Source organism: Motacilla alba, chromosome 2 (assembly GCF_015832195.1).
Source record: "Motacilla alba alba isolate MOTALB_02 chromosome 2, Motacilla_alba_V1.0_pri, whole genome shotgun sequence".
NCBI lineage: Eukaryota > Metazoa > Chordata > Aves > Passeriformes > Motacillidae > Motacilla > Motacilla alba.
In genome coordinates this window covers 4600534-4615201 of record NC_052017.1, presented here as the reverse complement: position 1 = coordinate 4615201, position 14668 = coordinate 4600534, and the positions used below count along the sequence as shown (strand labels likewise).

Here is a 14668-nt window from a genome sequence, read left to right as displayed (position 1 = left end):
GGCTGTAGACAGATAATTCCCTTTGACTCAGTGTTTAAGTTGTGGACAGCAGAAGTCAGGGAGAAAGGTGCCATATTTAGATGGGGATTCAGGGAAGAAAAAAGAAAGCATTAAGGAAATACCTTCTGTTTCCTCCTCTGGTGTCCTGGTGACCTGCAGCAGAACTGGGCAGCTAAATCTGTATTGCATCCACTGTTTCCCCATGTATCCAGCCTTGGCCCTGCATCAAAATACCTGCACACCTGCAGGAGCAGCTGGAATAAAGGACAACAGAAGTCTTGAGGTTTGGCACCTTCCAGCAGCACAACTGGCAGGGTCTGAGGTCCCTCTGCTCTTATCATCATGGCTTTTTGGTGCATGTTTGTGCCTATAGGAACTGGTATTTCATTTGAAGCAAATTTTTAGTGCATGGAGTTGCTTCCTATCAACTTAGAATAAAACCGGACTAAGTTTATTTCAGTATTTTAGAGAAAAACTTCAAAATCTGAACTCAAAATTCAGAACACAAAGAAGAAGAGTCATTAGGTTTGTTGTTTTCTAATTCTCATGTCTAGTAGCTGAGGTTTCAGGGCAAAGAATGCTGGAATGGCTGCAGTGCTTCTAGTGTGCACATATTAAAAAGTACATCAGCCCTTTCCTGGCTGTGCAATAGCTGGATTTGTGGAGAGAGAGCCCATTGTTCAAACCAAAAGCATTGCAAATACCTCGCTAAATCTGAATGCAGCAGCACAAGCCCTGCAGAGACCAGGAGAACCTTCTCGTGTTTTTACAGTGAGAACAGAGAAATTACAGCCCTGACCAACCTGGAGGGCTGAGATGCACCCTAGAGGTATAAAGCTCTACATATTGTGTGTGTCTGTGATGAGAGGTGGAGATAACCATCCTCACACCTGGCAGATTAACACAGTAAGAAAGTTCTTGGCTACATTTTGGAGTCGCTTCCTTCTTTGAAAACTGAAAGAATCCAGTTTTCAAAGGGGGGACCCATGGAAGCTGGTGCAGGTTAAAATATCAGATCTCTAAATTCAGAGCAGGGTTTGAAGGCTCAATCAAGGGCTTCCTGCTACATCCTGTGGCAACTTCTCACTCTTTTCATCTCTTCTGAAATGAGCTCCCAGGGGAGAGGCAACTGGATGTAACTGCTTGTGAGGCACACCCTTAGGAGAGTGGTGTGGTCATGGAGCAAAAAAAGTAGGAATTGGCTCAAGCTGGATGTGTAGCTCGTCCATGTCCTCTGACTAGCTCGTGTTTGGTAATGGCCTTGCCCAGGGAAGCAGGAATGGGGCCACCAGGTCACTGCCAAAGTGTCACTCTCATCCAGGCACAACAATCCACCTCAGCCAGGAAAGAGATGGGAGTGTCCATGTTTTTTCCCCGAACCAGAAGGGTGTGATGTTAAGTTTTGGGGACCAGGGTGGGGGCTGTGGGGGGCCTCGGTGTGCAGTGCCAGAAGCCCAGCAGAGCCCATGGGAAGCGCTGCTGGCCGTGCTTTCCTGCCTGTGGCTCACTGTCGCTGGCTGGGGGCTATGTACAAATCACCAACAGGACGGGACTGCTAGGAACGTGCTTTGAGCTGTTTGATTTTCCAGCATCAGTCTCATTACATGGTTATGACAATAGGAAGATGCCATCAGGTCACATCCCAGGCAGTAGACAAAAAACTTATAAAGTAAGTTGTAACATTAAGTTTTCTGACCAATCATACAAAGCAAAAGCACCTTGTCAGCAGTTCTATCCAATCAGTATAAGCACATGTACCTTTGGTTAAAACAACACTCACTTATTTCAAATACAATACCTGCTTGTAAGCCTTAAGATACAATGCACAGAGCTCCATTATTAAGCTTAGAACTTCCTAATATCTCGCTAGATAGACTTTTCTGCAGCTGAGGGAGTTATTCTAGACAAGCGTTAATACACAGACCATTGTTCTATTTGTCCTTACTTTTCTACTTCTTACATAATTTTTCTGCTGACCAATCTCACGGCTACTGCTTAGCTCTAATCACAGTTCTGCTGTTTCTGAGGCCTGCCTGTTGCAGCTTTCCCAAAACCCTCTGGTTTTAAGGATTCCCACAGCTCACTGCACACCTCTGTCCCTGTTTCAGATGATCGGGGACGGTCATTTTTAGACCCATCAGGCAACACCAGCCACACACTTCAACCAGGACGAGGGAGGTGCTCTGCGCCCTCCGTGAAGGAGCTGTCGGCTCTGTATCTCTCGCAGACAGCTGCTGCTGCCGCCGCCAGCCCCGCACAGCCGGTAAGGACCGGGTCCTCCCCCGCCCAGCCACCAGCGGCATCCCAGCAATGCCCGTCCTGCAAGTGGCTGTGAGAGGGTGACAGAGAACGTGTCTGCTTTTGTAAATCTGAAGAAACACCGCGTTTGGTTTCCCAAAAGTGGCCATTTTCCCCTTGCTGCTTGCAAATGTAAGATGAATGTGTACAAATGCATGCATATATGGCATATTTATTAAATTCACACAGGCACGCACACACCAAGCACACACACACACACACACACAGCCCTACATCCACTGGCCTGTACAGTTTACTCATAATAAGATTTCCTCTTTATTTGCGCATTTATATTCATATACATCCATGGAGGAAATAATCAGTACAGAGCAGCACATATGTCTCCATGCTATCCCCATTTCCACGCACACATATATTGCATTTGCTGGGAATGTCCTGACGAAGGCAGGAATGATGAGTTTGATTTTATGTTTTCAGAAGGCTAATTTATTACTTTATGATATTACATTATATTATAGAATACTAAACTATATTCTACAAAAGAATAAAGAAAGGATACTTATTAAATGCTAAAAAGATAATAATGAAAACTCGTGACTCTTTCCAGAGTCCAGACAGAGCTTGGCCCTGATTGGCCAAAGAGTGAAAACAACTCACAGCAGAATTTAATAAAACAATCACCTGTGGGTAAACAATCTCCAAACACATCCCACATGAGAAAAAGAGAGGAGAAGCAAATGAGATAAGAATTGTTTTCTTTTTCTCTGAGGCTTCTCAGCTTCCCAGGAGAAAAATCCTGAGCGAAGGGATTTTATCAGAGAATGTGAATGCAACACACACACACGTGCACACACACACGCACACACACACACTATGTATATATATATGTCCATATATGCCACATTCAAGCATAACCTTGCAGTGCAACCTGTGCTTCTCTGTTTATATCCCTTAGTCTGGGATCCAGGGATTTAATCCCCCACTCCAGGCTGATCATCAGGCCACAGGATAATACAGGTTATAAGGGTTATGAGGCATATTTTTCCCATTTTCCCAGTTCCACTGGTGATCCAGAAGTGACTTGGGATGGGATTTCTTATCTGGACCCTTTCTGCTGGCATATTCAGGTTTCCCCACACTCTGAACCTTTTATGGGGCCCCTGTTCAGAGAAGCAGTCTCTCAAGTGTGATCAGGGAGAGGTCCAGATGAAGCAGAATCAGTTGAAAATAAGTAAGTGGAGACTGCATTTGGAAAGTTACAGCATGTTAGGGAACCAAGAAAATTTTTTAAACATTCAAAGCAATAAATTACACAATTCATAATGCAATTACAAATGTAGATCTTTTTCATTTTTTAAAATATTTCAGTATAAGGAAAAATAAAGGCTAAATCAAACTTTGAAGAAATTAGGGCTAGTTTTGTTTTCCCCTAACTTTAAAAAAATATGTTTAGGGTTTTGTTTGTTGACTGAGACATTAGGAAACATATATCTGATCAACCTGGAATAAAACTGCTTTCTCAGCTGTATAGAACTGCCAATGAACCAAAGGAGAAAAATCACACCTGCATGGTTTTCAGTCCTCTGTAATTGATATGCACATTAGTACACATAACTATATAAAAATATATATGCAGATAACATGTCTTGCTGTGTAGTTTAATGGCATTTCTCTTCATATCTTTTCCAGAGTACTGTGAAGGACAACTCCATTCACTCTCCCTACAGACAGAAAAAAAGCAAGGTAGGAAATGTTTAAGATAAGCACCGTTATCTAACCAAATATTTGTGGCCTGTGAGTGTGATCTAAATACCCACACAAGGCAGCCAGGAGCACTTACATACTGAATATAGCTATCAGCTGCTCAGCTGCCCGTCCCCACATTCAGAAGTTCTTCACAGATTAAAAAAAATAAATAAAACCAAACAAACCCCTTATTTTAAAAAGTGCATTCCAAATATGTTGGCTCGTGCAAAAGATCTGCATTTTTCACTCGCTGCAAAATATGCTGATTTGGGTGCTCTGAGTGTGGGTTTCTTTTACTAATGTTCAAAACTTATTTTTAGCCAGAACAATCTGTGTGTAACAGAGTGAAATAACACCGTGCACCATTGCTTTGAGCAACAACTAATAATATTCCAGGCATAACTCTGCAGACGTAACTGCACAGGCATGCCAGGGGTCAGCAGATCTGCTTACTGAAAGGAAAGCCACCAGGATTGCTGTCTCTTTTAGACAATGATTAAAGGCTTCAGCTACCCTCCCTGTGGATAAACGCCCAGGCAGTGCAGGTTGCAGGTATTCAGTTCAGTGTTCAGTGCCCAGGATGCACAAACTGAGGAGAAAAATTGCAGAAATGGAGGCTCAGAGGGAGACTGGACAAGCACAGCCCACTCTGTTCACTTCTGTACCAACACTGCTGTGAATTTGAGATGAGCTCAGTCTGACTGAGTATTAACAAGTCTAACTTTCCTGGCCCCCAGCTATAGGTGTTACCCCAACCTCTGGTCCCTCAGCCTCGCTTTTCCTCCTCAGGCAGCACAGATCACGAAGCCTGCTGATTCCAGCAAACCTTAGTTAGCCTTGTGCCTGTAAAGGTCTGCAAGTCAGAAGATCTCTACTTGAGTCTCCAACTGTGTAAATGTGCATCTACTCTTGTGCAAATGGGGCACACTTCTGAGTGCAACTGAAGAAATCATTAATCAGATGAACATCCTTCCCCAAGCCCTCCCTCCTGAGCAGTGAGTGGGTACCCCACAGTGCTACCAAAAGCTCATCATGTTACCTCACCAGCCAACCTCATCAGCTCAGTTTGACACTTTGGTTCCTTCTCCCCATTTTCTTCCTGGGACCTCTTCACAAATAGCTCCTTGGCTTTCTCCTGCGCCCAGATCTTTTGTTCCCTGCAGGTCTTCAGCCAGGGACACAACAGTTGTGGACACTGGTCAGCAGGAGGCAGAAGTTAACTTTTCACTGACTTTTCTAAGTCAGCCTTATCCTTCTTGTGGTCACTCTCTCTTGGTCACACAGCCCACACTGGGCACCTGTGTTGTGCTCTAGCTGGAATGAATCCTGGGAATTGTAGACTAACCACCTCACCGGGATTAGAGACCTCGCTTTGCTGTGGAACCAGGGCTAACACCAAGGCTGGAGCGTGTGCAGTGATGTGATGTTTTGGAGTGCTGTGTGCTGCTGAACCAAAGGTATGGAGCTAACTGGGTGCATGGATTTCCCCTGTTGGCTTTTCCCTTTGCCATTCACTCCATTAACAGCCACAGGGATGGGGGGTGAGAAGTGATGCTGACATTTAAAACTGTTTCCCCAAAGATGTCAGAGGCTCAGAAATCATCTAAAGTTGCCATCCAGAAAATGGAAGATGACTTGCCTCCCCCTCCAGCTGTTGGCTCAGTCCAGGTCGTCCCTCCAGGGGGCCAGGATCTCAATGCACTCCCTGTGCCTCCTCCAAAGCAAGCCTTCTCCAAGTTCTACCAGCAGCGCCAGGTGAACGAGCTGAAGAGACTCTACAGGCACATGCACCCCGAGCTCAGGAAGAACCTGGAAGAAGCTGTGACTGAGGACCTGGCAGAAATGCTCAACACTGAGGATCCCAATGCACAGGCCTCTGTGAACCTGGATAAAGTTCTCCCGGGAGAGGTTCAGTCCATGCGCTGGATTTTTGAGAACTGGGCGCTTGACTCCATTGGGGACCATCAAGCCACGAAGAAGCTGACAGAAGAAGAGATCATTCCCAGTGGGGATGTGAAAAGCACTTCCCTGAGGTTTGAAAGCCAGTCCATAAATGGATACAACCTGTCAACATCAGCCAAGGTGTCAGAAACAGACCTTGCCAAAGGGGATGTTCGCACTGCCCGGTGGCTCTTTGAAACCCAACCACTGGACACATTAAATAAACTGTATTCGGATGAAACTGAGGTGCAGGAGGCAGTTCTCAAGGAGCCTGTGCAGGGAGGTGATGTGAAAGGGGCCAAACAGCTCTTTGAAGCACAGTCCTTGGATGCCATAGGACGCTGCTCCTCAGTGGAGGAGAAGAGCATCCTACAACTCAAGTCAGAAATCCAGGAGCTTAAAGGCGATGTTAAGAAGACTGTCAGGCTCTTCCAAACAGAGCCTCTCTGTGCCATCAGAGACAAAAGTGGGACTATCCATGAAATCAAGTCTGTCTGCCGAGAAGAAATTCAGACCAATGCGGTCAGGACGGCCCGCTGGCTCTTTGAGACCCAGCCCCTGGATACCATCAACAGGGACACTTCCAAAGTGCAGATAATCCGTGGGATTTCACTGGAAGAAATTGGAAGGCCAGATGTCAGTGGCGCAAGGTGGATATTTGAAACTCAGCCTCTGGATGCCATCAGAGAAATCACAGTTGAAGAACAGGACTTCCAGGCTTCAACAGATTTTGTCACAGGGGCAGATGTCACTAAACAACGATTGCTCTTTGAGACCCAGACTCTTGACTCCCTGAAAGGAGAAGCTTCAGGAAGTGCTGTAGCCAAAGAACAAGTCATTGGAGGTGATGTGAAATCTACACTCTGGCTCTTCGAAACGCAGCCAATGGAAACCCTGAAAGACAATTTTGAGGTGGGACGTTTGAAGAAAGTAGAGCTTTCAGCAGAGGAGAAGGGAGATGTGAAGCAAAGAAAACATGTCTTTGAGACCTGTCCCCTTGGCAGTATCTCCAAGGCATTTGAGGAAGAAATTCCAGCCACCAGCATGGAGGAGGTAGTGAAAGGGGATGTGAAATCTTTCAAGACCCTGTTCGAGACTCTCCCCTTAGACAGCATTAAGCAGGCTGATGCAGAGCCCGCCGCCAAAGAAGAGGAGGAGAAGATTCCAGCTGGCAACGTCAAAGCCAACCAAATCCTGTTTGAGACAACACCCCTGTATGCCATCAAGGATAGCTTTGGCAATTTCCATGAAGTCACCTCTGTGAGCAGAGAGCAGATCATCAGCGGCGACGTCAAGAACTACAAGTGGATGTTTGAAACCAGGCCCCTGGACCAGTTTGATGAAAGCATCAAGAAAGTGGATATAATACGGGGGATCACAAAGCAAGAGGTGGTGGCTGGTGATGTCAGGACAGCCAAGTGGCTCTTTGAAACTCAGCCCATGGATGTCATTCATCTCCAAGCCACAGAAGGGGAGAAGCATCCCTCGGTGAAGCGGGAGATCTCCCAGAAGGGGGATGTGAAGACCTGCCGGTGGCTGTTTGAGACCCAGCCCATGCACACCCTGTACGAGAAGGCTGAGAAGAAGCAGGAGGAGGATGGCAGCATGCCCCAAGCCGATGTGAAGTCCTACACATGGATGTTTGAGACTCAGCCCCTGGACTCCCTGAAAGGCCAGGAGGAGCAGTATTTGCAAGTCAGTAAGGCCTACAGTCAGGAGGAATTGCAGGGAGTGGACGTCAAAACTGTCCGGCACCTGTTTGAGACTGAACCCTTGGGCAGCAGCACTGTCAGTGAAGCTGACAGGAAAAAAACCATGCGGTACTCCAGCCGTGTGGAGTTCCAGTCTGGGGAAGTGTCCAGAGTGAAAGAGTTCTTTGAAGCCAAGCCCTTGGACACAGCCACCAAGCCAAAATCCCAGAAGGATGCTGGAACAATTGAAGCTGGGTCTGTGCACAAGTTCACGTGGCTCTTTGAGAACTACCCCATGGACACCCTGAAGGACAACTCTGAGGGCATCCAGGAAATACCTCCTGAAAAGGATGCCAAGGGGGGAGATGTTGGAGGAAAAAGGTTCGTATTTGAGACCTATTCCCTTGACCAAATCCATGATAAAGTGGATGAGACAGAACTCCAGAAGATCCAGAAAGACACCATGAGCAAAGCTAACGTCAAGTCCTGCACAATGCTCTTTGAAAGCCAACCTTTATATGCTATCCAGGACAAAGAGGGGGGATACCATGAGGTCACTTCAGTGCAGAAAGAAGAAATCATGAAAGGTGATATGAAAGGTGCCCGGTGGTTGTTTGAAACTAAGCCCCTGGATCAGATCAAGAAGGAAGAAGAGGTGTTTGTGATTAGGGCTGTCACCCAAGAGGACATCAAGAAAGGAGATGTCCAGACTGCGCGGTGGAAGTTTGAGACAGAGCCTCTTGACTCCTTCTCAGGGGGAAAGTTGTCTGTGCCCAGAACAGTGGATGATGTGCAGAAAGGAGATGTTCAATCCAACAAGCAGCTCTTTGAGTCCCAGCAAGTGGGCCAGAAGAAGTACGTGAGGATGGTCAGTGTCAGTGACGTGCAGCGTGGTGACGTGAGGACATCCACCTGGCTCTTTGAGAACCATCCTGTGGACTCCCTGTATGGGGACGCAGAGAGAAGCTCATCCATGAGCACAGTGCAGAGAGAGGACAGCCAGAAAGGGGATGTAAAACGCTGCACCTGGTTGTTTGAAACCCAGCCCATGGACACCCTTAAGGACACAGAGGTGACAGCCAGCGCTGGGGCCCAAGAAGAGATCCCTCGTGCAGATGTGAAAAGCACAACGTGGCTCTTTGAGAGCACGCCCCTAGATAAATTTGGTGCTTCTGAAGGTAGCATAGAAATAGAACTGAAAGAAAGAACCATGAAGGAGACTTTAGAGACTCTCTGCACTTGCCAGGCTATCCAGCATGATGGGATCCTCATTGAAGCTAATGATATGGAGAGTGTGAAGATGGTGAAGTACCAGCTCAGCAGCCCAGGAGCTCCAGAGATCCTGAAAGAGGAGATTGTGGGAGGCCATTTGCAAAGGATTATGCTGCAGCTCCTGCACAGGACCAATGTGGAAGCACAGAGCGTGCTGGTGGAGGAAGACAGAGAGGGCAAGATCAAAGTAAGCCCATTGCAGCTGCTGGACCAGAGCGAAGCTGTTAAAGGCAAAGAGGACTTGAGTGGAGATGTAGCCAAGGCCTTACAGGGTCTCCTCAGTCAAGATGCTTCCATCAAAAAGGGGATGGTCCTACAAGAGACGAAGTCGGGATCACTGAAGATGACTCTCTACTCCCTCCTGTTCCATTCTGCCCAGCAGAAAGTCGTCAAGGGGGATGTGAAGTCAACGATTGGGAACTTGTTGGCTTCTTCTCAGGAGCAGAAAGCAGCAGCCACCATCAAGCGGGAGGACAACGAGAAGGGAAATGTCCAACTTTTTGCGAGCTGCATTGAGAAAGGAGACCTCAGCTATCTGAAGAATCTCCAGCAGGAGTCAGAGATACAATCCCTCATCTCTTCCCAGGCAGAGGAGGAGGGGGCAGATGAGAGTGGCCCCCGGGCTGTGCAGGGGGCTAACATACATGTCTTGACAAATAAAGAACAAATGGAGAAAGTAATTGCAGGAGGTGAGCCAGGGGCTGTGGAGGGAGCAAAAAAGGGATTTGCATGTGAAAGCGTGGGCAGAGAGGGTGTGTTAGAGAGAGGGGCTGTGCATGCAACAGGTGTGACAGGCACCACTGTGCAATGTCTTGGGAAGCCCCTGCCCACAGTGATGGGAAAGGAAGAAGTTCTATCCGGAGGGCTTAAGGTGACTACAAAGTCAATCCAAAGGGTTGCAGATGCCAGCAAGAAGGCAGAGAAAGAAGAAGCCACCACTGCCCATTTGAAGGAACCAAAATCTATGATACAAGGCACATTTCCAACACAAATGACAGCTCAGAGGGCAGAAGTGGATGGGAAACAGCCGAGTGTGGTGCCTGGCGAAACCAGCCAGACTCAGACAGAAGAAAAGGCTCTGGGGACTGATCTCCAGGCTGCAATGCAAAGCTTGAGGCGGGCAACAGCAGAAGCAAAAAACATTCAGCACCACGTTCAGAGCAAGTTCCAGAGGAACAGGGAGGAGGTCCACACAGCCTGCAGGCAGCAGACAGTCAGCTCACAGGGGACCATGACCCTTCAATCGACAGTACACCAACAGGACTCCTCATCCACCAAGCAGGAGAGCAGCAGCACTGCCACCAGGACCACCACCACTAGAGTCCAGGAGGCATCCAAGACCCACACAAGTGTGTCTCAGAAGAGCATAGCATCACACAAAAAGGTCAGTGCTTCTGAGGAAGTACAGGGACGACAACTATTGAGCCAGGAAATCCAAGTTGTGCCCAGTAGAGATTTTAGCATTAAGGATGGCCTTTATTCTGCCACACCCGTGAAAACCTATGTAAACCCTTGTGTTGAGTCTGATTACAAAGAGCAATCAGAGCAAGAAGAAAGAGATGTTGGTTTCAGAGGGGATGTGCAGACAGCTATCAGAGCACTGCAAAGTGCCGCCACAGAACAGCGCCTGGTAGAAAAGGAGGACGTTGTCCGAGGTAATTTAAAAGCCACACTTCAGTCGCTGGAAAAGTCTAATGTTAATGTCTCCAGAGGGGATTTTAAAGCTGCTATGATATACAGAAACGCAGGGCAGTCCTATTCTGTGTGTAAAAAGAAAAATGAGACTCAACTCGCTAGTAAGGAGACTGCTGTAGTGGCTTCAGGGTCACAGGCTGATAATGACTTTCCTCCTCCTCCCTCAGTTGCTGTGATGAAAGCAGAGCATTGCCCACCCTCAACTAAAGCAGCAAGAGAAGGTGCCCTTCCATTACCAACCAGCAAAGATGAAGCCCCAGGATGTTCTGCACTACTCAAGACCCCTACTCCTGCTCTCCCTTCTCTGTCCTGTAAACCCAGTGACCAGAGTCCTGCAGAGAAGCCCAGGATTCCTCCAAAACCAGAAACTACTGCCTCACCCAGGAAAAAACCTGTTCCCCCTCCCAAGCCTGAGCACCTCTTACATGAGGCATATTCTGCCTCTGCAAATTACAGCACAAGCAAATCAACAAAACCAATCCCTCCACCCCTGCCTCCAAAACCTTCAGGCTTGAGGGAGATCAACAAGCCAAGGCCTTCCCCCACAGAGCTGGGATTAAGCTGCACGGAAGTTCATGAACAGTCAGGCTATGAGGAGGTTCAAGCAAAATGCTGCAATTCAGAGACATCTGTGAAGAAGTCTGTCACAGTTCAGGGTATAAACCCTGAGAGAAAGCTGCCAAAATACGCTGCCAAAACCCCTCTCCAAATAGCAGAAGAAAGGTACAAGGCCAGCAAAGGAGAACAAGGAAAGGTAGAACCAGACAGTGCTCAGACCTCAAAGCCAATGAAAAATGGAGTGGTTGGTTTTGAAGCTAAGCAGGGAATGATGAGTGATAAAGCAGCTGCTCCAAGGAGATGCCCAGGCGAGGTGGCTCAAAGGCAGGTAGAGCTGTGCCGAGAGGAGAAGGGGTGCTCTTCACTGTCACCTCCAGCCTGTCCTGGCAGAGCACAGGCACAGGATGTGCCAGGACAAACTGAGCCAAGCACCTCCCCTGTGGGTCACAACAGCCCTCCAAAAAGAGGAGATGGCACTGCACAAAATGCCTCATCCAAGGTGGAAAGGGAAAGTGTATCTAATTCTTATGGATTGTGGGATAGTCAGAGAGTTGTGCAGCAGGTGCATGAGAGGAGGCAAACATCTCATTCAATGTCCTTCCATCAGCAGTCAACGAACTCCTTCGAGGAGCACCAGGAGGGAAACAGCAGGCAACTGAAATGTCCTGATAGGGAGGCAGAGCCACCTGCCCAGGAGAAGCCAGTGGTTGTTATGAGAGAAAAAAAAAAGAGAGAAACGGAAGATGAGCGTCGGAAGAGGCTGTCAGTACATAAGGAGGAGATCATGAAAGGCAATGTCAAGGAGGCAATGGAGATCTTTGAGAACCTCAGGAGACAGGAGCAGCTGCAAGAGATCTTGACCCGAGTGAGGGAGTTTGAGGAGGAGACAAGCAAAGTGGATGTGAAAGCTCTCAAGAGCTTCTTTGAGAAGGTCCCCGAGTGGGTTGTGCACCAGAAGGCCAAGCAACAGGACAAAGCTGAGGCAAAGGAGGATGCTGACAGTGTCTCCTCAGTGGATCTGGTTTTTGAGGACCTGGAGCGAGCAAGTGCTGAGATTCTGCACCTGAAGGAGCAGACACTTGCCCGCATCCAGGACATCGAGGAGGCCATCAAGAAAGCTATTTATTCCGTTTCTAATCTCAAGTCTGAGTCAGACATTGCTGGGCTCTCAGGGCTGTTCAAGGAGTCTCTGGGGAGCACCCAAAGCTCTGTGAGCAGTAGCAATATCCGTAAGATCAGCATTGTTTCAAGCAAAGCCAGGCAAGAGGAAGTCATGCTGGAGACAGGGGAAGCAGCATCTGTGGAAAGTGCAAAGGTGGCAGAAAAGACGGAGGCAGCCAAGGCAGAGCTAGAGGTCCCCCGCCTTGTTCAGTCCCGTGTCAGCTCTCCCTCCTCACCTTCCTACATCTCCATTGAGTCTGCTGCCAGGAAACCAGCAGAATCACCCAGGACAGCACATTCCCCCCAGGATGGCCCTTCACCAGACTGTCTTGACTCTCCAGGAAAGAGGGAGGCTTTTGCTCAGAACAGCTTTAGCTCCTATAACCACCCCTCAGCAGGGTCTGCTGGGCACGACACGAAACCCTCAGAGAAGAGATCAGACCCTGTCCAAACAAAAGCTGGGCTGAGCTCCATGAAACAGCACACGCTTGGCAATGCCAACCATCCAACCAGTGACAAAGAGAAGTGTTCTCTGGACACCTCCAAAGACAGCTGCCATTGTGGGATGAAAGGCAGCTTTTCGGAATACCGCTCCCTGAACGTCCCCAGCCCACAAAATCCACGGAGGCAGAAAAGCATCTTGGAGCTGCAGACAGGGCCTGACGGGTCCAAGCTCTACGGAGCCACCCGGACTGTCATGGAGCAGTATGAGGAAATGGACCAGTTTGGAAACAAAATCATCACTTCATCCACCACAGTCACCAAGCAATCTGAGACACAAACGTCTTCCACACGCGACGTGGGTTCTCATCCCCAGTATGAGGTATCTGCCTCACCTGTGTTTCAGAGGTACTTGAAGAGCCCAAGTGAAGGCTTCCACACCAATGGGAGTTTTCAGGAGCCAGGAGTGGTCTTTGTCACCTTTGGCAACTCCAAGCCAAAGAAATAGGAGATTCTGCAGAGCAAGAGAGGACTGTATAAAACAAAAGAGAAAGGCCACGATAAACATTTCTCCTGTTTGATCCACATTACATACAGGGATTTACCTACACCCTAAGGACTTCTCAGGGTCATCGTCTTGGTGTTTGCACACAGACAGGACAAGTGCAGCCTGCCTTGACACTGGAGAACAGCCCTCACCTGGCCAACCCAACAGACTTGGTGCTGCACCACAACCCAAAGTCCTGGCACTGTTAGAAGCACAAGGGAAAAATCCATCCATGGGCACCTTAGGGTACTTCCCCCTACAATGTTTGGTGGGAGTGGTTGGAGGTGTTGGATCAGGCTTCTCTGAACTACTGCAGAAGGAAGGATCAATTAAAGAACCAGTCAATCTGGTCACTGGCAAACAAACACCTTCATGGCACCTTCTTTTTCTAAGAATGGCATCCTACACACACACACACACACACACATATATATATATATATACACAAGCTCATATTGAAGGGTGGGTTGGATAGGTTTTCTCTTAGCCAGTAAGAAAAGAAAAGGAGAAAAAGAAAATCTTGAGTTGTTGTCACTCTTGGACTTGGGGGAGTTATTTATCAGTTTGTTTTTCAGTTCCTGGAAAGTGTTCGATGATACTGGAAATTGTAAAGCTAAGACCTACAGCTACTATCAATGCCATTCCCCCAAAGAAAGATGCTATGAAAGGTCCTTGAGTCAGAATGGTTACTGCTTTCTTTTCTTTATTTCTAGAATTGTAATTTATTATTCAGTATACACAAATCCCTTAGTTTAGATTTTCCATGCTTTCTTACATGTTTACTGTTTAAATTCATTTTGAGACTTTGTAAAGCAATTTTTCTTATTATGACTTTGTTTTGTACATTCTCAGCTCAAGATTTTAGATCTTTTGTGGTTTTGTTGGGTTTTTTTATTTAACTTCTATTGCTGCGTTCTGACGGTAAACTTTACTTCTAAAAATACTTTGGTCTGGTTGAGTTTCTTTTGTTCAGCGCTTCTTTCTTCTGAAAATACCTAGAAATCATCTCTCAAGGGACCAGTTGAATCACACATTGAGAGCACTCTGAGTCACTGGAGGGATTTGGTTTACACCTGCTTTATGGTGTGGGTGGATCATCAGCCCTGCAGCTAAGAGTTCATACTCTGATCTGAAAAATGAGTCTAGGGTGATACAGAGCCCCCAGTCCAGGGCTCTGGGTAGGATGGGTACACCAGGAAAGGTCTGGACACTTGTGTGTATCCCTTTCCCCCATGGAGAAGGCAGGTGAGGTGTTGGCCCCCCACCAGCCTTAGGAGGAGGAGCAGCTGATGACCAGCCCTTCCTCAGTGCTGTGCCTCAACTCACCTCACACTGAGCTCAGGGGTGGGAGGGTGGC

General features: G+C 47.7%; 1 protein-coding gene across 4 annotated transcripts in view; it reads left to right on the top strand.

Annotated features, from left to right (window-relative positions):
• The window catches only part of XIRP1 (xin actin binding repeat containing 1), a 34779-nt gene extending 20510 nt beyond the window's left edge, over nucleotides 1-14269 (top strand). For 3 of the 4 annotated variants that reach the window (XM_038127469.1, XM_038127470.1, XM_038127471.1), the window contains 3 exons: nucleotides 2109-2263; nucleotides 3949-4002; nucleotides 5587-14269. In XM_038127469.1, coding sequence (XP_037983397.1) covers nucleotides 2109-2263; nucleotides 3949-4002; nucleotides 5587-13272 — 7895 coding nt within the window. In that variant the 3' untranslated portion in view covers nucleotides 13273-14269. The remainder of the gene's footprint in view (nucleotides 1-2108; nucleotides 2264-3948; nucleotides 4003-5586) is intronic. The other variant, XM_038127472.1, reaches the window with a different exon arrangement.
• Nucleotides 14270-14668: the final 399 nt, after the last annotated feature.